The 26,781-nt window shown below is 38.9% G+C and overlaps 1 protein-coding gene across 3 annotated transcripts in view; it reads right to left on the reverse strand.

Moving 5' to 3' along the window:
• Window positions 1–26,781, reverse strand: part of negr1 (neuronal growth regulator 1) — a 165,761-nt gene that overhangs the window by 70,647 nt on the left and 68,333 nt on the right. For all 3 annotated transcript variants that reach the window (XM_031756233.2, XM_031756232.2, XM_039599138.1), the window contains exon 3: window positions 14,776–14,901. In XM_031756233.2, coding sequence (XP_031612093.1) covers window positions 14,776–14,901 — 126 coding nt within the window. The remainder of the gene's footprint in view (window positions 1–14,775; window positions 14,902–26,781) is intronic.

Consider the following 26,781-nt stretch of genomic DNA (forward strand, 5'->3'; position numbering starts at 1 on the left):
GCTGCAGATTGATTTTATCAATAATCGGTGAAGCTAGCTTTACTTGGTTTTTAAGGGTGTGGAATAACACCTCAGCCTTTAAGATCCTCTTTGCAAAAGTGTTGGACCTGTTTTCATAATCTGTCAACCACATTCTCTATAAATATATATTCTTTTAAATAAACCTTTTTGATCATTTAAGTAAATATTAAAAAAGCATTCACAACATTTCAAAATTAAAAATGAAAACATAGGAAAGTGCTTTCTTGAGTCAGAGCTGTACCTGCAGTGCTGTATAGCCGGTTAGAGCGCAGTCTTTCTACAGCTCCAGATGATGCTATCTTTTTACCCACAGGTTCCCATCCACACAACATTTATTTTCCTTTGCAGAACGGCGCTGAAAGAATCTTTTGTCCCATCCAGTTACTGCAGGTTTCGCTGTGATGCTTTTTTCTTCTTTCTGCTATGCACTATTGTAAGAGTATAGCCTTTTCCCTTTCTTTTTTGCAGTGACGTACGCTGTCAACAATTTACAGTATAAAACAATATAAAAGTGTAAATGTGAGTCTTTTAAAGTCTCTTGCAATCAGTCTCCCATACAGAAATGTGTAACTTTGTTGAAACTGATATATGCCAAACAGAAAAAAGTGCAGCTTTTTGCTCTTCAACAACTTTTTCAATTACTGTCAGTAAACCCTTACCTGCAGTCAACATCAGAAAATACTTGAAGAGCAAACTGTTGTATTGACAACGTGACTAATCATGACTGTAAACAATGATGTAAGGACACTTCACTTTGTCAGTGACAAAAGTATTTACATTTGAGAGATAAATTAAGGCTCTGATTGCTTGAATTGTTTGGAGAAATCTTGTAAACGCCGAGGATGATTTGTCTAGTATTAAATGAGGCTGTTGTAATCTGTCTCATGTCAGATTTTCCAATGCTACTAACAAGTGTAGCTTTCCTGGTAAGCAAACTGATGCAAAATGGGTCATCTATGCTTGGTTAGTCATATGATATGAAAAAAAAGTGTCTGACTTTCCGATGCCTCCAGTTAACCGGTTTGAAAAATGACGACCTCGCATTTATTTCTGTATTGACACAGCATAAATACAACCCACAGCGAGTTCAATATCACTGAACTGTGAGTACACAGAGCAGATAAAAGAGGCAGTGAAGACTTGGGATATGAGAGCAAATTGGAATCATTCACAACAGGAATGAGACATGATGTCAGTCTATAGTTAATCATAGAATCCAGGTGAAACTGCAGTGGAAACTGCTGTGGCTTAATTATGGTAAATGGAAGGCAGTGTGACTGGTCACAGCTAGTGCATTACAGATGTAGTCAATTAATGTGATGATGGCTCAGTCCCAGTAAGCTCTATAGCCCTGCAAGCCCAATACCACCATCATCTTTAAGACTACATAGGCTTACAGGCCGGCAGGCTCGGCACTGATTTACCAGAGCCTCATTTAATCAGTTCTGGAATAGCACCTTTTGTGCAGATTAAAATGTAAGAGTTGCAGACTAATGCACAAAGCAACACTCACATACGAATAGTGAAAAGAATAAAAATGCTACCAATTCAATTAAAAATACACAAAACAGATAAAAGCAAATAAAACTGATCTCAGCAGGCAGGGACATGACTGAAAAAGGAAAAACAGCAGGAAAATGTACAGGGAGCAGAGAAGGGTCAGAAGCCCCTGTTAGTGGGCTGTCCACAGTTTTAGAGAATGTGTAATTATACTTAAAAGCATTAATGCTGGTAGGCAGCAAGCTGGTGTCCATCCTAAATGATGGCACTAACTGGTTTCTGGTATTTACCAACCTGCTGGTTGTTTTGATTCAGGTACCCATTGTATCAGGATTCGGAATCATCGGGAAAACAAAAAACTTAAACAGTCAAAACTGAGCAGAACTCAAACAAGGTTCAACACAGTCCAAACAAATATTGCACGCACACAACAACCAAACTGTGGTTTAAATGGGCAGCACATTGAAGTGCATTGTGATCCGCCCACATAATGCCATTCTGGCTTGCCGTGCAGTTACCATTAACAGTGCTTGCACCAGTAACCTGCACCAGTGTGGTTGGGAATTGCTCTGCTTGAGTGGTTCTATGACAGTTAAATGCCAGGTTATCCTGGAACAACCTACGTAATTTCAGTTTCCAGATCAAATACTACCAGACCACATTGATTTCACCAGATGTCATCTGTCTTACTTTCCACCTTGCTGGTTTGGAACATCTGACCACAGAGAGGCTGACTGTGAAACATCTGACACCCTGCCGTGAAATGGCATTGGTATGCTGATAAAATATACATAATTATTTGAAATAGTGAGGGCATAGACGTGCAATAAAAAAGAGAATTGTGGGCGTGACCTCCCGCTGAGCACATACAAGCATCTTTGTCAACTTTTGGAAAGGAAAAAAATCTTCACGCGCTTCAGCCTATAGAAGCAATCAAATCCTATCCATTTCACATGAGCAGATCACAATAATGAGAAACAGGTGTGAGTAATAATGTCTCCCACGCTCAACAGTACCCTTTAGTGATATACACAGGTGGCATGTAGGCTTCCAATTAAACTGACGGAGCTAAATATTCCAGTTTGCGAGTGTTCATAATTCTGTAGAAACATGCAGCCTTGTGCTGATTCAGTATGGACATAATGACATCTCTGAAGTTATCAAATGCTAGCAAACACAATCAGTCAAACCAAATGAAAAAGGATGGTCATCGCCACTGTTACATGAGTTTTCCCATGCTTAACAAATAGCAAACACTATCAGCCTTTTGTTGTACTTTTATATCCCACATCCCTGTCTTTGCTATTCATCTAACATTGCTTTTGGTGTACTTTGTTGTTTTCTTGTTGGATTTTCTGAGCTGCACAAAGACATGTTCCTACTACTGGATGTGAACGGTCGCTTTTTCAATATACTATTTAAAAACAAGATCAGTGTTAACCAAGAAATCAAAAGCTAAATGTTTATGAAAGCTAAATTCCTGAATCAGTTTCAGAGAGAAACACATCCAGCGCTCACAGTAACAGCTATCCAGCTAAAATCACACTAATCCTTTCATACTATTCAGTTTGTAACACACATACACAACACTGCAGTGGGAGTGGAAAGCTAAGAGATTCTTTATAGAAGATGGTCCAATATTTTTACTGTCTAATAGTGACTCAGTTTGCTAGAGTCCATACCATAATGTTGATCAGTTTAATTCAGTTCAATTCTAGGTCTACACTATCATGCAGCAGAAGTTGATCAGTAGACGTGTTCTTCATTTGAAGCAGAGCATCAAGTTAATTTTGCTTATTTGCAGTAAACCTTTTTGGTACCACCGATGTTAAGATTTCACTCATTTGGGGTGACTAGGATGGACGAAATTAGAAATGAGAATAAAAGAAGGACGGCTTGGCTTGAGCAGTTGGGAGACAAAGTTGGCAATATCTTAAAGGGACATTCAAAACAAGAAGACAGAGCACCACAGTCAGCATAGATACTGAGACTGGAATTCCTCTGGAAGTAAAGAAGGCAGGATACACATGGAAGATGGCAACTAGTGAAGCTGTCTCCTTATAGCTCAGCCCCAACTCGCCGATAAGAAAGACTCATGTATGGAAGTACTTTGAGGTTAAGGTGGATGACTGATTTGCAAAAGGTAATATGCAAACAGTGTTAGATCACAGAAATACTTCCATTTCAATGAAGCTGCTAAAAAAGCAGCACTCAAAGCTGTTCAAAGAATTCAAGATAATTGAGTTTTAGTTCAATTCAACAAAGTCCAAAATATTATCATTGTTATGCTATCTTGAAAGCTTGAAAGTTACCATTTTGTTTGAGACAGCTGGCATTACCACTGTAAGATCAACTTTGTTCCTTACACAATAAACATTTAGCTAACCTAGTGTAATGTAACTAACACTGTAACTTCTATCTCTGCTGCATCGTAACATTTGATGTCCCTGTCTTGTTTTCCTGTACATGGGACAATCATTTTGTTTTGGTATCAAACAGGTATTGAGTACCATGTAATTGTACAGGTCCTGGTACCAACTCCTTCCTTTCTGCTATCATGACATTTCGAATAATTAGTAACCAATTTACAAGTGCCAGAAAACAGTTTAAGCTGTGACTATTTCAGTTTTTTTCATATTATGTTTCTAAAGTAGAGTGTATTATGGAAGTAGTCACATGATGAATTACCATTAGGACCATTTTTTTTCTAATATACAGCAATAATTCTGAAGTGTTATGTATTTTTACGGATTTTTAAAATGTTCTTTCACCAACCTAGGAAACAATGAACCAACCACATCACACCAAACACAGCCTGAGTTGCCAGCAGGTACAGTATAAAGACTTGTATACTTCTACTACTATTTACAAAAGAACATTAACAATATTGTAGAACATTAAGAATGAGGCTTACTCTCTGTTCCTGCTGCCAAATGAATTTTCACACCAAAGCCACATTATCTTGTGAATCTGTAATAAAAGTGATCATTTGCATGAAATGACTGGAATATTTTGTAGTAAGAGAAGCAAAAGAGCAGATAAACAAAATAAAATTACATGAAAATAAACAACACATTGTTTAAGATTAAGGAATTAATGAAAAGTTAAGAACTGTAGGACTAGGTGTGAGTCGAGATTCGGACCACTGTAGCACAATGTTTGCAGCGGACATTTATTTCCCCCCAACATCATTCACATGTTAACTTCAGAATCAGCAGATGTGGACTTACATTTGAACAAAATATTAATGCAGAGCCTTCAGAAACAAATGGACAAATGTCAGATTTAAAAATCAGATTATGCTGCAGTGTATTAGTAAATGAACTCCAATATATTATTTTCATGCAGGATCCTCTTGCACCATCTTGACTAGGCTGCAAATTGTGTTTCTATTGATTAAACCAAGAAGGGGGCTTTTCAAAGGTCAGAGAGGCCATTAAGCAGGTATCCCATCCTTGATATATATTTTGAAGATCATTTTATGTCCACTGCTCAACTAGTAGACACCACAGAAATAAAACAATGTATCCAAGCTCTGCCGTTGGTGTAAGTAATGTAAAACTATCAAGGGACCCAACATAAGTTGCACGTGAGCGCATGGTGAGAGATATTCGAGAAACTGACAGAGGCCTCTCTCACCTGAGGGAGATGTCACTCCAAGCAAATTAAAGAAATCACACCAAGGTTAATTCCGTATTCAGTGCCAATCCTGGCTAAGTGCCGATGCGGTAAGCAATTTCCCACATTGTGTAGGGGAGCTGAGGGTACACTTCCTTCAGGGCTGCAATACACAGATAGGGCAGGCATCGCTGAAGAATCCATTATAGCATAGAGCAGCATTTTCTACATCAATTTATCCTTTAAACTCGTGAAAATGGAGAACAACCCACGCTGCTACATTGTGCACTGCTGCCTTCTGGCCCCGACTCAAGGTGTGGGCCAGAAGTAGGGGTAGAATCACACCGTGTGCAGGGCTTGTCTGAAAAACAGGCTGTTAGTCTACCTTGATACGTAACCCCTACCCTGCTCCCTGGCTGTCAATCTGAGGCCGTTGAAATCCAGAGAGTGGAACTGGGCCAAAGGAGCCTTAAGTCATGTCTGATTGGATGTGGTGCCACCTCCGTGACCCGTAGAATTACCTCACCGTTACTTTCTGTGCTGACATATTTAGCCAAATGCGCTGTAGGCAGTGAAACACAATTTCAGGTGCTGGACTGGTTATTGGTTATTGGAGTGTGTGATTATACAATAGTTAGACAATGCTGAGAGTAACATACATCATTCAGACAATGAGCAACAAGACAAACAGAGTGGTCTCGGGAGAAAAACAAAATAATTAGTTTTACAGAGGAAAATCTTTTATTTATTTAGTGAATTAGCAGATTTGTATTCTGCTTGTGGCCAGGATGAGTGTGTTCACACACAGATATACATGCGCGTGCTCATGTGCATTACTTGTACACTGTGCGTGTAAGTTTTCTTCCTATGCTAAGTTCTTTGTCTCGAGTCCCTCTTGTTGAACTGTAGCTGGTGTTGGTCTGCTTAGCAGAGCTTTCACAGCAGAAGAAAGAGCACAGTGGAAGAAAAGCGCTAAACTGCTAGTGTTTCCCACACAGATTATATTTGGATAGGCCACCCAGGTATAAAAACGATTGCCCGGGAAGTAAAGTCTGCGTATGGGAAACGATGATTAGGCTCCAACAATTTGCAGAAGTTAATAAAATGTACCACAGAACAGCACAATTAAGAGATTTATTTGTTTACTTAATACAGCCTGGTAAGTTGTGCGTGTTCTGCCAGATGAATCCTTTTATCACTGAGGATTTAGGTTAAAAATAACAAACACTTTTTACTTTACAATTAAACCGGAACAAGCCGTAGTGTCCTGTTGTGTGGAGTCCAAACCACAGCTAAACTGCTTATTGTTTAATTAGCTGTCTCTGTCACTGCAGAGCGTGGGACTGAATCAATCTGTCGAGCTTGGCACACACGGACACTTAACAATGAAATGAGTCTGTTAATATAAGGACAGAAAAAAGGACTCATATTTTACATATTTATTAAGAATGGATGGCTTTTATGAAATGTGACTAAAATGCAAATTCAAAAGTAACAAATGTAGATGTCTGTTCATAAATAGACACAAGGTAATCACAGTGACATAGTAATCCAATTTGAAAGAATCACTGAATACAAATGATCTCACCAACGACATCTGCGTTTGGAAACAGAAAGGGTCAATTAGGGCGTGCAATATACTGCAGTGTACATACAGTACAAGGCTCATTTTCAGAGGTTTTTTTTGGCCAAGAATGTGATAAATTCTTTTGAGCTTCAATTAGTCAGTTAACTGACTGAAAAAAAGGAGAAATATATAATGTAATAATCATCTCGACTCATCTAAGATAGAAAACCAACATTCTCTGTTCCAACCTCAATTCAATTCAGTTTTGTTTATCGTCCTCCATAATATATTGGCAGTTTTTTTCTGGATTTCTTAGACTTTTCCATCTGTAAACTCGACATGTTTTTGCTAATCTATTACCTGAGAAGAAAATATTACACTAATCAGTAAAGAAAATTGTCAGTCTTAGTATATTAAAAGGCACTGCTTATATGTGGCTTTCAACTACATGTACCATTAAATAAAGTAGTAGTATGTAACAGTAGCATATGAACCATGGCAAACAATCTACTAGTCATCGTGTTAGGGCCACTACAATAAACCACGCGCCCATTGAGCACCTCTTTAGTTAGCAACAATCAGTTCAACAGCTGAATGGGGAAGTGTTAGACACGGCTCCTGCTGCTGATACGTGAAATTTGAAATGCAGTGCCTAGCTCTTTATCTTTCACCTCCCATCGTGTTTAAAGCATGCCCAAATGTCAGCCCTTGAACTGCAGATCAGTTCAATGCAAACTATGACAAAAGAAACCCGGTGCTGAATGAGAGATCCCAGGTGAGCAGACCGACAAACACCTGCTAAGCCTTCCTTAAAGAGCTGCCAAATTTCAGCGTGACATGACAGGCACAACTCGAGGTACGCAGCAGTGATATAAAGTCAAGTTTGAACAATTCATCACACTATTACATGCTAGAAAAACACTACAGCTCATGCTATTACCAAAAAGTCCAGTTAGATCTAGTTTTAACAGAATGCAGTACTCACAACATAGTAAGCTGTGGCTGCAGAGCGGACCTGGGCCGAGTAAAGCCCATTGGCCACAACCAGCCTTTTGGTTGTCTCTGAGCGGCCCATACGAGGTCAATGGAAAACTAGGAAATACATTTGAAAATGAACCCAGAATGGACATTGGTATTTCCCCACCAGACCTTGCTGTCAAAATCAATAATAAAAATGTAACATGTTGTTGATGTTGTTACTAAAACAGTAAACAGTGGCAAGGGGACAGCAGTCAGTTTGTTGCTCTTTTGAAGGAGCATGAGACCGAACATGGTGACATAGGCTACAACGTAGCTGACAGATGGCTTAGCTAAAGGGCTAAAATGAGCTGGGGACCTGAGAGCAGAAATTCAAGAGTTTTGTGGGAAGAAAAATGAGGAATTTGTAAAACTTGAGTTTGCCGTTCCTCACATTTATACCCCAGACAATGAACCTGACTGTTTTACACTTACTTAAGCCTAAAACAGATTACTTGTTCTCTTAAACTCTTAAACTACAAGCAAAACAGCAAAAACCGCTCTGTATGAAGTTAAAAATCTAAAATTTTGCAAAATCATCCACATTTTGTTCACAGTTGTTTTTGGCAATGTTGATTAATGATGATAAAATATTGGTACTATTACTATTCCTTCAACTGTAACATCTACTCAGTTGCAGCAAAGAGATAAAATTAATATTGAGCAAAATTAATTCTGCTATTGGTGAGCCTCCACAACATTCCCAATTTCTCATGTGGCCCTATCGGAGGATGGAGGATGCTGCTACCTGCTTATTTACAGTGTGTCATGGAGAGATCATGCATTTACACCAAATGAAAAGGCAGACCATATAGAATTGATAAATGTACAGTAGTAGCAGGGGAAGAGAGAGAAAAACGGTCCCAACTGAGTCCTATCATGAGGAACAATCAAATATGCGTTCTAGTATTCTAGTCAGCCTTTTCAAAGGTCACACTTCTATCCCATGGATTCAAATCTCAATGGAAAAGGCTTATCAAAGCAATTTTCCCAGCCATCCAGCCATCCACACAACCAAACCAGATTGAAACAGACTATATTAAAGGCTTTTTCACCCCACTTTCTGTGACCTATGAAAGAATGGTGAGGAAACACAGCACCGGATTCCATAAATAGGTAATACCCTGACAAGCAGACATGCTGCCCCAATCTATCATGAGATTAGCAATAAAGTGGGTAACTCAAGAGCTAAATTAGCAAAGACAGAGTTGCTACTGGAAATACTGCAATGACATTTCCTGCCAAAAATCTTTCACTTGATTTAAACACACAAGTTGATGCAAAACAGTGTTGTAATGACACTTAAAGCCCAGGGTACAAAGCCGGAAGCTGATCAGACTGATACACACTAAAATAAGCAGCTTGCCACTATGTTTCTGTTTTTCCTGAACTGCTGCCCTGAATTAGTTGGGGAGAAATCCTTGCTCAAGGGCACATCAACAGTGCTTGATAAGAGCACGGGAAGCATGAAACATCTAGCTTTCACCAAAGGATAGAGGGCATGCTTTTTAGTTATAAGCACCCTTATCATGCAGCAGTCCTCACAACCTCCTAAGGACTTCACTGTTAAGCACAATTTTTTCATGGCTAATTAAGCTATTACACAAAAACAATGAGTCTTTAAAAACATTAAAGTCTGCACATATTTGTTCTTCTCATAGCATGTCAACAATAATGATCAGTGTTTTTCAAGTGCCTGCTTCAGCTCGCTCTAATGAAGAACATGCACTGACTTTATATGAACCGATTCTGAGCCAAATTATCATCTCAATAAACTGTTTATGGCCACACTTCACTGGATTCACAAAGTTTATTATTAGCTTGCACTTTGCCGGTTGGCAGGAAGGGGACAGAGGGGAAAAATGCAAACACAAAACAGTCGGAGTGGGAATAGGAACCTGACAGTCAGTCAGAGCAATTTATCATTCTGTCAAACTTCACTGACTGCTGCAGCAGAACCATCTACAGTGCAAAAAAAATCTCCGCCCACTACTCCAAAATGGCTGAGTGTTGAGGAGAGGAAGGCCAGAAAACTATACCTGACATGTAGAAATGTTTGTCATTAAACATTAAAATGGCAAGAAATGTGTCCTGCGTCTGTAACAATCAAATATAACAGATGAACTATTAGTGTGATTTGTAAAACATGTGCTTTCACAGTTACAGCACATTAAGTTTTTTCTTTTTTTCCCACCAGCTCTATCTACTTATAAACGAGTTCAGGATGGTCACTAGCTAACCAGTATGCTTATGATGTGATGTATTTAACACCCTGTAATAAGTAAATTATTGGTATCCATCCAGGGTTGTTCCTGTCCCAGTATAGTCCTAAACATGGCAGTAAATATAATCATGGTGAAATGACTATGTTGCATTGTTTGTATTGTTTGATGGAAATGTATTCCTATTCCTGTTATTTGTGACTTTTATTAAATAAATTAGTTTACACACAAATTCTACAAAACACAGTGAAGTGGAAAACCTCACTGTTGTCCACTCTTCTTGTCGTTGTTTGTTCTAGTATAATGTGATCACTGTTTTTGTCCTGTCACATGACCTGTAAATAGTGTCTCTGTATGTTTTTACTAACTTGTGTTTAACACCAACCTGCCAGAGGGTCTGCAGATGGAAATTAGCCCAAGGCTATAATCTGGCATATTTACATTTGTTAAAATGTTCATTAATATGTATTGCCCCTCTTTCCAAATAAATAAATAAAAGAAATAAAAGAAAACAAAATACAACATTATCTAAGTTATACATGAGTTATAGGATCAAAATAAACAACTATGCAGTAAAAAAACTTTTAAAATTGTCCCTGGTCTCCAAAACATTTCAAGTTTTTTTGTTTTGGTTTTTTTTTATGAGGGAGAGCTTTTTACCATCTGGCTCTTTACAGTCAAATAACCTTATTTAACAGGATATACTAGAATATGTTTCTATGCTTTATTGATCAAAAATGCACTTGTTATTTATACTTTTTATACATTGCTCAACAGACAGTTTCACCCTCTGTCAGAACTCCCTTTTCTCCTCCTCGGAAGCTTCAGTTTGAACAGTAGTTACGAACATAACCAACATGGCTCGCTAAAGAACGCTAACAACAACGTACAATATAACAATAAACTTTAGCGACATGCAACTTTCTCACTGAGAAGTCATTGTACATATTAGTAAAGCCCAAATGGATAAATAAACTAATTAGCATTATAATGCAAACTCTTTTATAATGATCCTGCAGCGTCTGTGGAATCACACTGCAGCTCCAAATTGGTCATTAATTTCCTCTGCTACCCAAAATAACTCTTGTTTACAAGCAGCCAACCTGCTGCAACTGTCTCAGCAATAATCCTTGCATTCAGTTTTTTAATGTTTCTATAGTATTATGTAACACAGCATGCACGCACAGACTGCAAATAATAGTTGGTGTGATGATCACTGCAGTGAGAAGCATAGCAAATGTAAGGGCACGGTATGGTGTGCTGCATCATTACAGTAACTTTAATGCTAATTTACCAAGATCAAATGACCTGATTACAGATGCCAGATGTATGCCATCTATAATCCAGATCCCTTCCCAGACGCCTTAACCCCCACTCACATGAGTCACATGGCTGATTGTGACCCACACCCGTTTTCACACCTTGGCTCATGTGATTGGCTCAAGTCCAAATGCATTTCTTTCCGAGCTCCTTAGACTTCGACAAAGAAGCAAAGCAGCACGCATTGCAAACGGTAACAGGTAACACCATGACAAGACATGATGCCACAGTCAAAAATGTGGGATTTAAGCCATTTACCGTTGTTACCAACTCTGTGGCCATAAAAAACTCCCTCAGACAGCTCTCCCTGAGCCTGGTTCCTTACAATGAAGTGCCTTGAGCTGACTGTTGTTGTGATTTGGGGCTACATAAATAAGACTGAATTAAACTGAACAGCTGTATTTGCCACCACGCACATCTGATCCATCTGAGGCTCACTGCCCACTGCATTGAGGCTACTGCACTTCATGTTCCTTTTGGTACCAGTGGAGAAAAAGCAATCATAGTCTAGATGTAGTTTTTGAGATTTTATTTTGCGCTAATGGCTTTTTTATGTTTTTGGAGCTGATCATAGAATTTTAGTTTTCAAGTTTGTTTGTGTTCTTCTGTAAAACTTGAATCATTTCAGTTTCAGTTTATTAGATGTACTCGTGTTGTTTATTTAAAATGTAGTTGAACATTGTTGTCATGAATATATATGAACTTTAAGCTTGTCAGACATAGTGACTGGACATATATTGTCATATACATTCATAATGACTGACATTAAAAATGTTGTGATAAGACGTTTTTCCATATTGCCAAGCCCTAACTAAATCTTCGTATAATTCACAAAAGATTGATTTTTTTATTACTGTATTTTTATGTGTGTGCTGCATATTTGTACCTTTTTTTTTTTTTTACAAGCATGCTATCTATTCACAAAGTCTCTTAAATAAGCCTCTTGGTTGGAAAGAAATCCCCCAACAGTCCCCAAAGTTGCCCACAAAATCTTAGTAAAAGAATGATTGTTATGATCATTTCAACAGGTGCCAAGGCGTACTTTACATGTCAAGGCCCCCATCTGTCTCATTTTATAAATGACTTAACAGAGCTGTAGTTTTGACTATATTTACACCCTGGAAGTAATTACCTTATATGTGCAGAATTCATGAATCAATTTGCAATTACAGTCCCAGCACTGTTAGTTTTTAAAGTCTGCTGCTATTTGACAGATCATTCACAAATGAGGTAAATATTCCCATATGCTCTGATAGCACATTCAAATTGGCCATGCACTGGTTAAAGCATGCCGCTCTGCATATCCAAGGGATTTAATGGAATTCCATCGATAGGTAATTAGCCTATTACAACCTTTCAGTTGTACCACATCCTTTGGTCAAATCACCCTTACTAGAACTGACTCAAAGATCCCATGGCAAATGGCTTCTTTTCTGATGTGCTGGGAGACAGTCTGTGATTACATTTAGTCCTGGGCCCTTTCATTTGACCAGCATATCATTTCTTCCCTGGCATACTTCAAAGTGTGGACACTTCAAAGTAGAATGAGTGACTGCCACTCGGACTCTGAGGATGGCTCTTTTGATCATCCTCTGAAAACTCCTCTAATGCAATCAGGGCAAGCACGCCAGAGAGAAGGATTTGACAGCCATAAGATAAATGTAGTAATCCTCATAGCTATCAGATAAGCACAGCATGCTCTAATCCATTAATATGAAAATGAGGGAGGACTCAAAGTGGCTGGGTGGGGGCTTCGGAGCAACAGTTAAACACTTTGGAATAAGTCTTCAAAGGAAGGATTCAGAATTTAAACTATTTAATGATATATGTGTGTGTGTGTCTGTGGGTGTGTGTGTGTGTCTGTGGGTGTGTGCCCAGGATAACAGCTTCCTACATCATAACACTAAATTATTTTGTTAATGCACTTACAAGGTGTAAGAGCAAATCTAATGTCTACCTGCAGTGATGTGAGTTTTCCAGCAACTCTTGAGTAACCATCAACCTGCTTTTATAGCAGTCCTCAGTTTTAAACTCTGCATCCTGTTTTATTACATTTGACCCTGAGTTTCTGTTTATGCTGTCCTGTTATTAAGATGTTTGTGTTTACGGCATCTTTCAGATACTCTATTATTCTAGTCTTGGTTATGGTTATATTGAGTCTTTCTGCTTTTACTTCATGTTTCCTACTGATACCTTTCAGTTTTGCAATCCGCTGGTTTGACTCTTATTTTTGGTAGTAATAGTTTGCTCAGTGTTTTTCCTGTCTCATTTTTCTCGTGGTGCCTAGTCCACTGTCGTTGACTCTGACTCTTCTTGACTTTGAGTATTTGTCTTTATTTTATATTGAAGGTTTTTTTTTTTTTACCTGTGTCTCATTCCTATTGGCATGAAATGCATTATATGTTTCCAGGATAGTGTTCTGATAAAGGTCAAAAAGACTGACGACTCCATCAGATCACCATCTGGAGTACGTAGGGGACCAGGGAGAGACCACCAACCAACCTTCACACAGCGGTACTATAAGTCAGGTGGTACAGTGTGTTAAACTGCCAGAATTCAGCATTTAGTGCTTGGTCAGATGCTCCATAAGTTTTAAATGTCCACAAAATGCAGCAATTAGCGTCAGATTGCAATTGTCATGGCTATATTGTTAGCCAGTGCAAGCATGCCTAACAATATATATGGAACAGCCTTTTGACCCATAGGCTAAAATTCTTAGCCCTTGCAAACATTTTACAATTGCAATGCTAGTCTGGAAAAGAAATGACAATGTGCCACCTCCTTCTTCTTCTTCAGCATGTAAGAAGAGGCAAGAACCCTTGTAGGCGTATGCTTCTCTGTCAGTTCCTTAAGAATTGCTGCCTCAGTGCATACACTCCCGACACTACCTATGGTACTAAAAAAAAATAAAATCACTCTTTCAGACTTTTGGAATTGGAAGGAACTGTAAGTATTGGTTCTAGTGGGGTGTGCCAATGTGAAGTCAGTAGTTGCTCATTTGCTGATTGCTTTAGTTGTAAAGGTAGATGCAGACATCCCCAAAGATGAGCTGTGTTAAAGAGCAGTGAATGTCGATTTTAGCCATATATGTAAAAAGTAATTCCTTAATGTTATCATTGCACCTCCCCAGGTTTTTAGGCTTAAGGTGAGGCTGCTATTCAGTTAAATGATAACTGTTCCTATTGTATAACTGAGTCACAGGAAAACAATAACTTAGCTTCTGTCTATCCTCCAACTTTGTTTTTTTGAAGGAACTCAATTGTTCCATCTGACCACCTGCCCTTCTAATGCAAATCCATCCAATCACATTTATCTCCTATTCTATCTCTCTATCCTCTTGTTATTTCTTTATCTGCAACATTACTAGAAGTACTCTGTCCTGTTCATACAATCACCTATTGATCCTTTCCGTGCTTCCCCATTACTGCTTTCCATTCAGCTATCCTTCTATCCATTTATCCATCCCTTCACTCATTAGCATAGGGTATGTGAGAGGTGATGCGAACTCACCTAATGGGGTTATGTGTCTCCAGGTAATGGTTGGCTCAGGTTTCCCACTGGCTGTGCAGATGAGAGACACATTGCTGCCCTCGTTTACCGTGATGTCAGGGGAAATGTCATATATCTTGGGAGGAACTATGAAAAAAAGAAAAAGACAGAAAAGGGAGAACATATAAACAAGATTAGCATTTCAAAGTGAAATATGATTCCTCCAGCAATATCATCTATATGTACGATTAAATTAGAGAGGAAATCAGTGTATGATGAATAATACAGTAAGAACATTAAGAAGAATATATGTTTCGGTAAATGTTCCTTCACTTTACTGTTTGCATAAATCCCACATTAAATGTCATATGCAGACCCCATGAGTCTGACATTGTCACCTTGTTAGATATTCACAGTGGGCGTAAGGGGAGTGTGACTTTCCCTTTGGCAGTTACTCCTATTCAACTGCATCAGTGACTATCGCAGTCATGACTGAGGTTACATTGGGTAGTGCACACTTAGTATAGGTTAAGCAGGTTTAAAGAAAGAAGCAGATTGTCTGATCAAAATTAATGGAGGCATGGGACAGTATAAGACAGGCTAAATGTTAGTGGTGAAGGAAAGAAATGAATACAACATAGTATGCATGGTGATACTGCATTGTTACTGGGACACCAAATATCAATATTTTATTAAACTGAATATGAACAAGAGGGTTAATGTTATGCACCACCATCCTGAGATAACATAAGCTGAATAAACTTGACACACTTAGCTTGACAACCTCCTAACCACCTCAGTGTAAGCTAATAACTCCATTCCATGAGTAAAAATAGGATACCAAATCTATTAAAAAAAAAGAAGAAATATTTGATATTCTGTGACCGAGGGCTTGAGTGTGTTGCACACTCATGATACTTTTTATCCGTAAGGCGACTGCACGCCTCATAGGAGGACTTTTCTGCAAACAGTCACAGTCTGACTTGCACTGATTACAATCACTCAAATTGCCAATATGTTGCCATCACACTAAATGAGTCTTTGTCACTGAACACAACTCGAGGGGACTCGACTAGAACAGGAAGGTAGCCCAGCACAAATGTAATGGTTAAAATGGAAATTTCTGTTAAATGCAAATTTAACACCATCAGATATGTAATTTCTAACAATTTATCACAGTTAATTGCTCTATTATAGGAAACAAATTCCATGTAATTGCCAAATTGACCCCATTGAATCGCAGACTGATGTCAGACTGAAAGCAGGCTAACTCCGTCTTATGTTAACATTTACAGCAGGCTTTAGTGTTTGGTATGGTTGACAAGTCTATCCTAGCCCATCCTGTCAAATAGGGGGTGATGTAGGAGACGCCCTGTACAGCTCACCGATCAGAGACAGACAATTAACGTCGTTGTGTTTGGACTGGAACATGGACACTCCACACAGAGGGGAGGCTGGTGGATCTGAACTAGCCAAATGGGGCTATGAGTCAACAGTTTGCCCATGTTTAGCTCACCTCTCGCTAAAAAGAATCAATCTGGCAACTTATTGTATGACATCCTCTGTTGTATAAGGTATCGAAATATGAAAATAATTCTTCGATATTTTTACAAAAACATGCACGGGCTTTAAACAGATCTTGTCTTCCTAGATTCACTACTGTATAACATCTGGTGGTGGAGCTCGTCCAATGATTGAGGGTGAACAGAAGTTAACTAATGTGACCTCACAGCCGGAAAATGAATGACAGCACAATGTGTGGGTCAACTGGAAATTCTTAATTGTGAATAATAATTGAATAGACTTTGACACCATAACACTGACTAAATATATTTCTTGGCCTTATAAACACAGACACTGCGACACACTTCAGATAGATGTCTCCTAATGGCTCATGTATCACGGTACCTTTGTTACTTTGGGAAATGCTTCATGATAGTATTGTAAGTTACAATGCATAGCCCCCAAAACTACACTCCCCAAAAGTAAGTAATTCATAGATCTGTAGTCGGGCTTAGAGGGTGTTTATCATCAATTTGTAAGAAAAAAAAAAAAAAAATTCTTTTATATTGATGGCAGCTCATGAGAAGTCCCTGCTGGACATCCCTTTCACGTATAATTGGAAAGTTTCTGTGCACTTAAATCCTCTTGGAGCTTTGATGTTAAAAGCTTCGGTATTTAGGGTGCTCAAAACGCAGAGAGAAACACATGAAGCCATCCACAAAGGCCTTTGCACGCATTTGAATAAGCACACATGCAGGTACATGTGCATGTGCGCACACACTGCTGCCAGCTTATGAGACACTATTTTAATCTGCAAGATTTGAATCTCAGCGGGGGCTTTTCTGCAGTGGACTGTGTTATACAGTAATGGATTCTCACTCATCTGGGTCCAACTATTCAACTATTCTACCCTCTGATCCTGCCTGATGCCTGCTAAAAAAACAACAAAGGAAAAGTTGATTCAACAGTTCCAGAGTTCCCCCCTTTAGGCCCACCAACACGTTTTAGTCACATGGTCTTTTGTGTCATTGAACTTTCACTTCAGCATCAATTGCTCCCCTTCACCCTGTTATGAGTATACAAAGGGCACTGCAAAGAATTTAAATGCAAGCAAAACCAAACTGTGGCTTGGACAAAGTAAAAGTATAAAGCTAATAACGGAACGCCGATGACCAACATTAAGGCCATAAACAGCATGCTATAACTTTAACAAGGTTATATGTGTCCCACTTGTGTATTAAGAAGAAACGGCCAATCGTCACATACAGGATGGGTTATGAAAAAGCAATCGGTTTTATAACTCTGAGATTTAAAGGAAACAAACAGCACTGTATGAATCACAAGTGGTACCACCAACCAGCAGCCTGCACTGACCCAGGCATAACCAACCAATGAAACAAGGGAATGCCCATGAAAACATTTGCAGTGCTGCTGTTTTTTGTTGAGGGATGATAGGCGTCGCTTTTGATCAACAGATCTGGATCTAAATGAGATGAAAGTGGCGGACCTTCTGTGGGAGAGGACCGGAGGCGATGTTGAATCTAGGTTATTGCTTGTCAGACTCCTCTGTTTACTTGCTGTAGGACCCCAGTGTTGACACATCTCCTCAGTGTCTGATAGCACAAAATTGAAAATGTTGGGGTTGTCTACTGATCCTATCTCTCTTTGGCAGGGACTGAGAGGTTTTCAAAGGTTTAGATGAAGAGCCCACAGTTTTTCAGCTCAGAGCTGCTGTAGCACAGTGGCTTTACTGTATAACAATGCTTGCTCCAGTTAAGAATAACAACCGATGCTGTGAAACAGAATAAAAGATCAATACGTACCAGTCAAACTTTAGACACTGAGTGAAAAACTTTTTATCATTATGGAGCTGCGGTGTCTGAACAGCTGAACAGTAATTTATTCACCAGACAATAGTCCATGTTTTCGATTCAGGCCTTTTAAATCTATTACAGTAACTACCCGAAGGCTTTTTTATAATTGTAAATTTGCTCTATTACCTCTAGTATGGAGGGAAAAAAACTACCGTAATGAATAATTAAATGTATACAACACTGAAAGCATTCAAGTAATATATTTAGGTACATATGATTATTTAAAGTCGTGAAAAGAAGAAGAAAGACAGCACATGCTCTTTCAGTTCTAAGGTTTTACATATCAAGACATGATACAAATAATCTGATAACTACAACCTCAGATCAACTCCAAAACATGACATATTACATTGTGCCATTATTTTTTCATTAACAGAAACTAGTAAGCAGTGTGTGGAATGTTAGATACACCCTTACTGCTGCTTTAAGAATTAAGAGGTTAAGTAGCAGCTAGGTGGATTAACTGATCATCAGCAAGTGTGAGCACCTCTACAAAAGGAGACATTTTGTCAATTTACTGGTCTGGAGCATTCAGGTGCGTGTTAACACAATGCCAAGAAAGAAAGACGTCAGCGATGGTCTTGGAGAAGCAATTGTTGCTGCCCATCAATCTGGCAAGGTTATAAGGCCATTTCCAAACAATCTGAGGTCTATCATTCTCAAGTGAGAAAGATTATTTACAAGTGGAAAACATCCAAGACAGCTGCCAATCTTTCCAGGAGTGGACATCGCACCATCCCAGCAAATTCATTCAAGTTCATGACAGTACAATTAGAAACAGACTGACTAAGTATGGCTTGTTTACAACGGCTGTCAGGAGAAAGCATCTTCCCTCTAAAAAGAACATGGCAGCACAGCTTAGGTTTGCGAGGTTGCGTCTGAACAAACCACAAGACGTCTGGAACAATCTCCTTCGAACAGACGAGACCAAAGTACAGATGTCTGGCCATAATGCACAGCACCACGTCTGGCAAAAACCAAACACAGCCTATCAGCACAAACATCTCATACCAACTGTCAAGGAGGGGTGATGATTCGGGCTTGTTTTGCAGCCACAGGCCCCGGGCACCTTGCAGTCACTGAGTCCGCTATGAACTCTTCTGTATACCAAAGTATTCTGGAGTCAAATGTGAGGCCATCTGTCAGACAGATAAAGCTTGGCTTGAACTGGGTCACGTAGCACCAGCAATTCTACAACTGAATGTGAAAAAGAAAAGTCAGTGTGTTATCCAGTCAAAGTCCGGACCTTGAAATCCTTAGTGAACTGAATTGACACTGTAAAGAGGAGTGGGCCAAAATTCCTCCACAATGCCTTTATACAGAAAATTATTGCTTTTGTAGAAAACTGATTCTACAAGCTTCTGAATCACAGGGTGCACTTAGTTTGTCACACACTGTTTCTCTACTTTGGCTTCATTCTTGTTAAATAAGGTGTAATATCACAGGTTGGTGTTTATCTGAATTTGTATTGACCTCATTTTAAAACCTGATAAAAACTGTGTAATTTTTATTACGTCCTGACATGTAAAACCTTAGAACTCTATTCACATTTGCATTAATTATTCTATGTAATTACTTTGCCATTAGTTTTGAATTTTAAAAGCATTTCATCTTTTATCTATTTATTTTGGGAACAAGTTTCTTTGTATTTTCCTGGTTTATTTGCAAAAACTGCATTTCTGCTTCACTATACAAATGAGAGGGGGTGCCACTCAAAATGTGTAATAAGGTCAACTCTTCACCGTTTGGTGTTAAATAAGTTAAACTCTTATCATGGTCAAATGGGGAAATGACTGAGAGCATGTGTCATGTTTTGTCTCACTACAGCGGCCCCTCAGCGGCTTTTTAAATAGGCAGATATGGGGAAAAGTTTACATAACTGCAAATTAATTTTAGTTTAATAATGCAATGCTGCTATTAAGTATGAAGTGTTTATTGTGTAGGGAATAGGCAAAGAGTGATAGCGTGACAAAATATGATTTTGCCATCTGTTGTTTCTCCTGTGCAAAACAAAACTAAAAACTAAAATCCTAAATAATATCTTACATGTTTTTTGTTAAGTGGGAGTCTTGTTGCTAGGTTACAGTGCTAAGACTTTGCAATTTGTGTTGCTGAGGGGTCCGTATGATGGACACAGGACTGAACGGGCTGTGTATTTGCCTGCGAGTACCCTTTCCTACAAATGTTTTAGTGACGAAGCTCGTGTTAACAAGAGCACGAGTCCCATACTGACATGTGACTCGTGTTAATACAGAAAAACATTTGTATGTGTCAGTGGTAACTTATATGAATATATAGCTAATGACCTTATTTTCTTATTGTTACAGTCAAAAGAAAGTTGTTATTTTCATTGATGCCATTTATATTTATTTTCTCTGGACCATCCTGTCCTTCAGTGTGCATTAGAGCCCAATGACATACCAGCTGATATAAGGTATCTGCAATGGCCGATCAACCAACATTTCAAAAGTAAAGAGGATATGAGAGAAACACCCTTCAAATGCTCCATCATGAGTGATAGACAAGTAATTCATTCACTCTGCAACTTACTGCCACAGTTGTAACCTGAGTGTAAACCAGTAATCCAAGACTTGGTGTGACAATAAAAGATTATCAAAGGTTTTAATTTTAAAGATTTAAAATGCATTTCATATTTTTTTCAAGGGTGCATAAATAGCTACACAACACAAACATGAGGGACATTTATGTTTCATGTCTCTGACAGAAAAATATATTGAACGATATATTGGATTTTTTTTAATATGAGTCTAGATATTGTTCTTCAAAGTCCTATATCGGTTCGACTGTACTGTGTATATGTGGAAAGCATAAAAGGAGACGGGCAAAGTTCCACAACCTTCCATGTGCATGCATAAAAAGCTAAAGATCAGGACAGAGCCAGTCAGAGCAGCCTCCAATGGTAATAGATGAAAGTAGCTGACCTCCAAAGCAGCAGAAGCACAGCAAATATAGTCAAGCTAAAGCATTTTAAATAGAATGCCTGATGTGGGCTGGCACTGAGATCATCTTATCTGGTGGGACTATAGCTCAACTTTCTTTGTGGCCCATCTGGACTAATGTGGGCGAATGCTGTAGTGGATATTTATGACATTTTTGCTTTTATTAGAAAAGTGAGAAAAACAAAATAATGGATATAGTGACCATGAGGACACCCACCAATAAGTGAAGTCCCTTTACGAAGCCTCAAGCTGAGAGTTTCTGAAACCTGGACCTCGGTCTAACAAGGTGTAATTGACAAGTCATTAAATAATGGGCATATTCTTGAAAATCCTCCTCGCTGACTCTTAGAATGTCACAAATGGGACAATTTTCCCTACTCAACTGAAGTGTTTGTGCAACCAAAAGAGTTGCTGGCCATTACAAAGCAGCAAATGACATGTAGTAAAGCTCCAGTCAGCAGGAATTAAACTGGACATATATTATGGGTCCCAGTCCCACGACTACTTGGCTGCTCCAAATCAGCACAAACTTAACCATCCAGTGAGGTTAATGATTGGAATGTGTTATGGTCTACCATTATATTATTTTACAGCACAATAGATGTCTCATAACATAGTAATGGAGAAACATGGTGCAAAAATGTGCATTCAGAAATATGGCATTCAACCTTTGGTAACAGCAACCGCAGTGAGAATTTTCTACATTTCTATCTTTATTTTTTACACAAAAAGAACTAAAAGCCTCCTCGGGCAACAGCAGTGATGACGATCTTCCTCTCTGAGGTACAATGACACCACGGATTCTTCAGGCATTATATCCGAATGTAAGTGGCTGTATAAAGGTGCTCTTACAATGTTAGTCCAACACTTCAGAAGCCAGAATCGTCAATACCTTGACCCAATCAACACTTAGTAATGGTAGCCAGTGTGCTGGAGGTGATTAATTTCGTCTCGTTTTCACAACACTATAATGCAGTTACTCCAAGGTAACATGTGTACTGAGGCTCACTTTGTGTTTCTCTTAAGGTCAGTATATGCCAGAAGATACTAGGATCTTTGTAATAAAACAAACGGTTTGACCAGCCATAGTACATCATGGTGTAAAGATGGGTTTAAAAAACTGTTGATGAATTTGAAGATTTTCTCAAAATTCCTTTCCTCTATTTCAGAATAACGAGCAACAGCCGCTTCTAACTGTAGGCAACTTAACTCAGTGACATGGAAGTAAAAATAAATCTTACTATACTGATCACAGTGTATGTATATATGCACTGTAACTCGTCCCTAACAGGTCGGGCAATATTTATTTTTGTATATATAATGCACACATCATCCTCCCCCTGTGAATGCAACGTTAAGTTCTATGATTTTATTTGTCTCTGTCTCATGTGCTATGTTCAACATAAATAAAAAATACAACCACTTGTTCAAGGCTGGTTAGAGGAAAACTAGTCAACACTAAGGTGGACATTCATATAAAAGTTGAGATAAGATGTCGCTGGAATTCTTAGTTGCTAAATTCTTGGTTAACACATTGAAAGCCTGTGAAGCTCAGTACTGTTACTGTTCCCTGGGCGCCTCTCTCTGAGTGCTCCGTATCATCCCTTTTCCACCTCCTCCAACTCTAACATCAGAAACAGTCATCACTGTGTGACCCCTTCAACAGCAGAACAATATAACCCTTCCCTCGATACCAACATCACCAGCTTGTTGTTTTCTTTAGGCGCTAATTCATTAACGATGCTATGATTGTCATGTTTGCCCATTCCTCTCTAATTTCCCTTCTCTAGCCCTGCGGGAGGTGCCGAGCACAAGCTGCCACAGCTGATCTGGGTGGCATCATCTCCCTCCTAGCAGATGCCTCAGGTGAATAAATAAACCCGTAATGACGCCACCTTGAATTACGGAAACGCTTACAGCTGCACTATTATAACGCGGGGGTTTTCTTCTGGGGCTGAGAAGCGGGATGCACTCCTCCATGAATTCTGACAGGCCTTTCCACGATGACTTCTGCTACTAAATTGCAGGACCCAATTACTGGCTAAACCTACTGCCATCAAGCTTTCCAATTAGAGCACAGAGGGGAACCCTGGCCACTAGCTGTAATGGACGGCAGCACGGGTGATGAGTCACAGGAAGCTGAGAGAAAGAGAGGGAAGGACAGGCAAGAAGGAAAAGAGTGCCATCCTTTATTTTCCACTGTCAGTGTTGAAATAGATGAAGATGTTGTGACTGCTCAAGACATCGCAATGTAATAATCTTACCGAAACAGAGAGGCTCTTTCATTGGAGGACACTTTTTTTTAATCAGTGGCCTGAAGAAATTTGGAAGTGAGTTAGGAGAAGATTTACTTGATACAATGAGAAAAGGCTGAAAGGGACATTTTAAAATATGTTTTTAAAATTCTAAAATTACCTGCTCCCAAATTTCCCCAAACTTAATAATGAAAAATAAACCCCATAAAAGTATACTGGTGTTTCTTGGATGTAATATACACCTCTATAATGAGACAGCTATTCCTAAAGGTTTTCAATTACATTTCCCCAAAGCATGCAGCAAAAAAACTTCCACTCTGTTAATTAGGTGTCAGACACGGAGACTAAACATAAACAGTGACAGATTATATTACGCAAAGGGATTACCTCCATTTGCAGTGTCATAAAGCATTCACAGATAATTTGTAGCGCTTAACTTCGGGAAAAGTTCATCCAAACAGAAAGAGAAACATGTCACTATTTGATATGATGCTTTTCTTTACTGCTTTTGACAGAAGAAAAAATAACTTTAGTGTAAGGAAAAGGCTTGACCACACAGCTTATCATGTTTGTTCCCATAAGGATAAGTGCCTCATGTGTAACATCATCATTTAAAGGCCCTCAGAATCAATTAGTTGATTTTTAATGTATTATACACAAATCTTAAAAAGCATGCCTAATAAATCAGAGTTAATAGATACTGAAGGTGCAGTATGCATAAAAAAAGAAAAATGGTATAATTTCAAAGTAAAGTTGTCTTCTTGTCAGTCTCCCTTCTCTGGTTCATGCTAATGAGCAGCAGCATATACCAACCGCCATGTTTGCAACGCAAGCTTGATCAATAGGCTCGACCAGAGTCGTCTGCCAGCGAGGCAGCCCAGGAGAGTTTGTTGTATAATCCAGCTTTTTATGAAGCTAAATATTACCTAAATCTACCTTGGCTGAGGCCAAGTGTGACAACTACAGTGACTGCCAGTGCAGGAATAAACAAATTTTACTGCAGGATTTTCCATCATTAAATAAGGCTTTCCACCATCTAAAGGGTTGGTGCAAGCTTCAGTGCCAATGGGGATGCTCTACTCAGCTGTGATGGATTGTTTCCCTACACGTCTGTCATTGGTTCTTCAGCTGGCAGGTGAATGAGGACTTCTCAGATTGAAAGGGCAGCACGCGAAATGGGTCATCTGGGTCTCTTTTTTTTTTTAAAGTTTTGCTGTCACACATAGTTTAGAAAATCTCTGAATTTTGATTTTATATCCCCAAATGAAGTATGAACAGTCTGAATGGGTCCTCACCATAAGACCAAACCTATGAATTATCGAAATTAGTAAAATAAAAAGAAGCTATTCTGCACAAGAAGCTGCACAACTTTTCAGCACAACGTTAACATGAAATTTAACTGTGAAGAAGGTCATGCACAGTGCTGGTGGACAGACGCACTGTCTCTTGTAGATTATTAAATAAATGTATGTATGGGATGTTTTTATTTATTTATTCTACTGGATTTGTGTTTTTGAGCAGTGGCACTGTTGGAGGCTCTTCACTTACTCTACTACTGCTATTTCTTTTTTAAAGAGTCTGGCCAGTGTTCAGCTAGCCTTCAGTGCTGAAGAAGCCTCTCAGATGAGAGTTGAAATGTCTTCATGAACCTAAAAAAGAAGTCCAGTTGCTTTCAACTCAAGCTCTTCAGACTACCATGACATGAATGCCCGAGAACCTACACAGACACTCTGGCTAATGAAATCCAACACCATCTCATCTGAAGGGAATGCACTTGCAGATCAGCCAACAAGAACTAGCAATGACTATCGAATATCGAGAAGTCGTCATTAAGTTTAATGCAGGACTGCTAACTACAAGGTGTTCAATAAAATGTGTCTGACTCAGCAAGATTAGATGCTGTTATGCAGGACAAATATGTACAGTCAAAGACAACTACTGCTGTTAAAAAAAGTCGTCAAATAATACATGAACACAATGTCAGGCATAAACGACAGCCCTCAAAGCTAGCATGCCAGAAGTCTGCAAGAACCTGAGCAGTTTGGGGTCAAAGGTAATCAAATAGTTGCCTGTGAACTTTAAGTAGTTCCCTGTGCTTTGCCCATCCCTCACAGGAACACACACTCTTGTCCCAGCTACCCCATGATGCAATGGGGTAGATTTTATAAAGTCTGTAAAAACAGCCAAGTGAAAATGCAGACCACTTGAATTACAACAACGACAAAAAACCTGCCTCAGTCTGTTTTAAATGGATTCCTAGGATAATGACAGTTTAATGCCATTCTTTTTTTAGTGTGTTTGTACCTTTGTGTGTGCCACAGGCGTGTGCTTGCACAGTGTGCTTTTAAACAAATGTTATACCATACTTGACTCCAATCCTATAAACTTTGAAAGTAGCTTTAGTTTTAGCTTCAATATCAACTGCTGAACTCCCATAGTGTTATTAAACATATCAATCTCAATAATTTTCAACAGAAAAAAATAAAGAAAAAACACACGCTCAGCCATACGGCAATAATAAAAAGCAATAAAAACGTCCCGAAAAAGAGATGTTTTCTTTTTCTTTCCATTTATTTGAGCCCAGCAGCAATTGAGGAGGTGGACTAACTGGTGGAATGGCAGTACCAAGACATAAAACCTCATCATCCCTTATTGCTTGTCTGTTTTTGGCATCTCTTCATATTCTAAGATCTCCTCGTGGCTACGATGTTGGGCAGGTTAATAAAGGATTAGGACGTTAGGAGCTGCAGCACACAGCAAATAGCTAAAGACACAAATAGATTCCTGGCAAGTGCACATTAGATGATGAACATTATTCCATAATGGTATCATTAAGTATGATGAATCCAGTGATTTACCCGATTAATGTACTGCACGAATTCGCTTGAGGGCCTGGTGACAGTGTGTAATGGCGGTACAGTATGATGACTTACTGTATGTCAGTAGCAACACAATACAGATAGAAGCTGGCAGGTGTGAAACAAACACAAGTCGAGTATTTTGTAACATAGGTGCACTTTCTACTACATGGCATTCCTGTAGTAGATAGTGTCTTTCACTTCGATGTGACCTGGTTGTGTTTTGTTGCTGACTCTCAGTAAGCACCTACACATAACTGGATCACTGTTAATGCACCTGGCATACATTCTCACAGTGAAATCTATGCCAATTACTTTAGTTGCAAGCCTGAAGTTATTATTTTTTTCCTCTCAGTTTATGTCAGTGGCCCACTTTTTCGCTCCGAGGCAGCATTCGTGTGTGACTGAAACAGAAATGACCCCAATACCGTGGTAACAATAACACACTGGTGAGGCGATGATAGCCTTGGAGAAAAAGAAAGAATCGGACAAACATTGGACAATTCTACCTCAAGCCTCCAAAATGTACTTGCAATGTATGGACGTCACCAGAGTCATAGAGCGAAACAATTTTCAT

Source organism: Oreochromis aureus, linkage group 15 (genome assembly GCF_013358895.1).
Source record: "Oreochromis aureus strain Israel breed Guangdong linkage group 15, ZZ_aureus, whole genome shotgun sequence".
Classification (NCBI taxonomy): domain Eukaryota; kingdom Metazoa; phylum Chordata; class Actinopteri; order Cichliformes; family Cichlidae; genus Oreochromis; species Oreochromis aureus.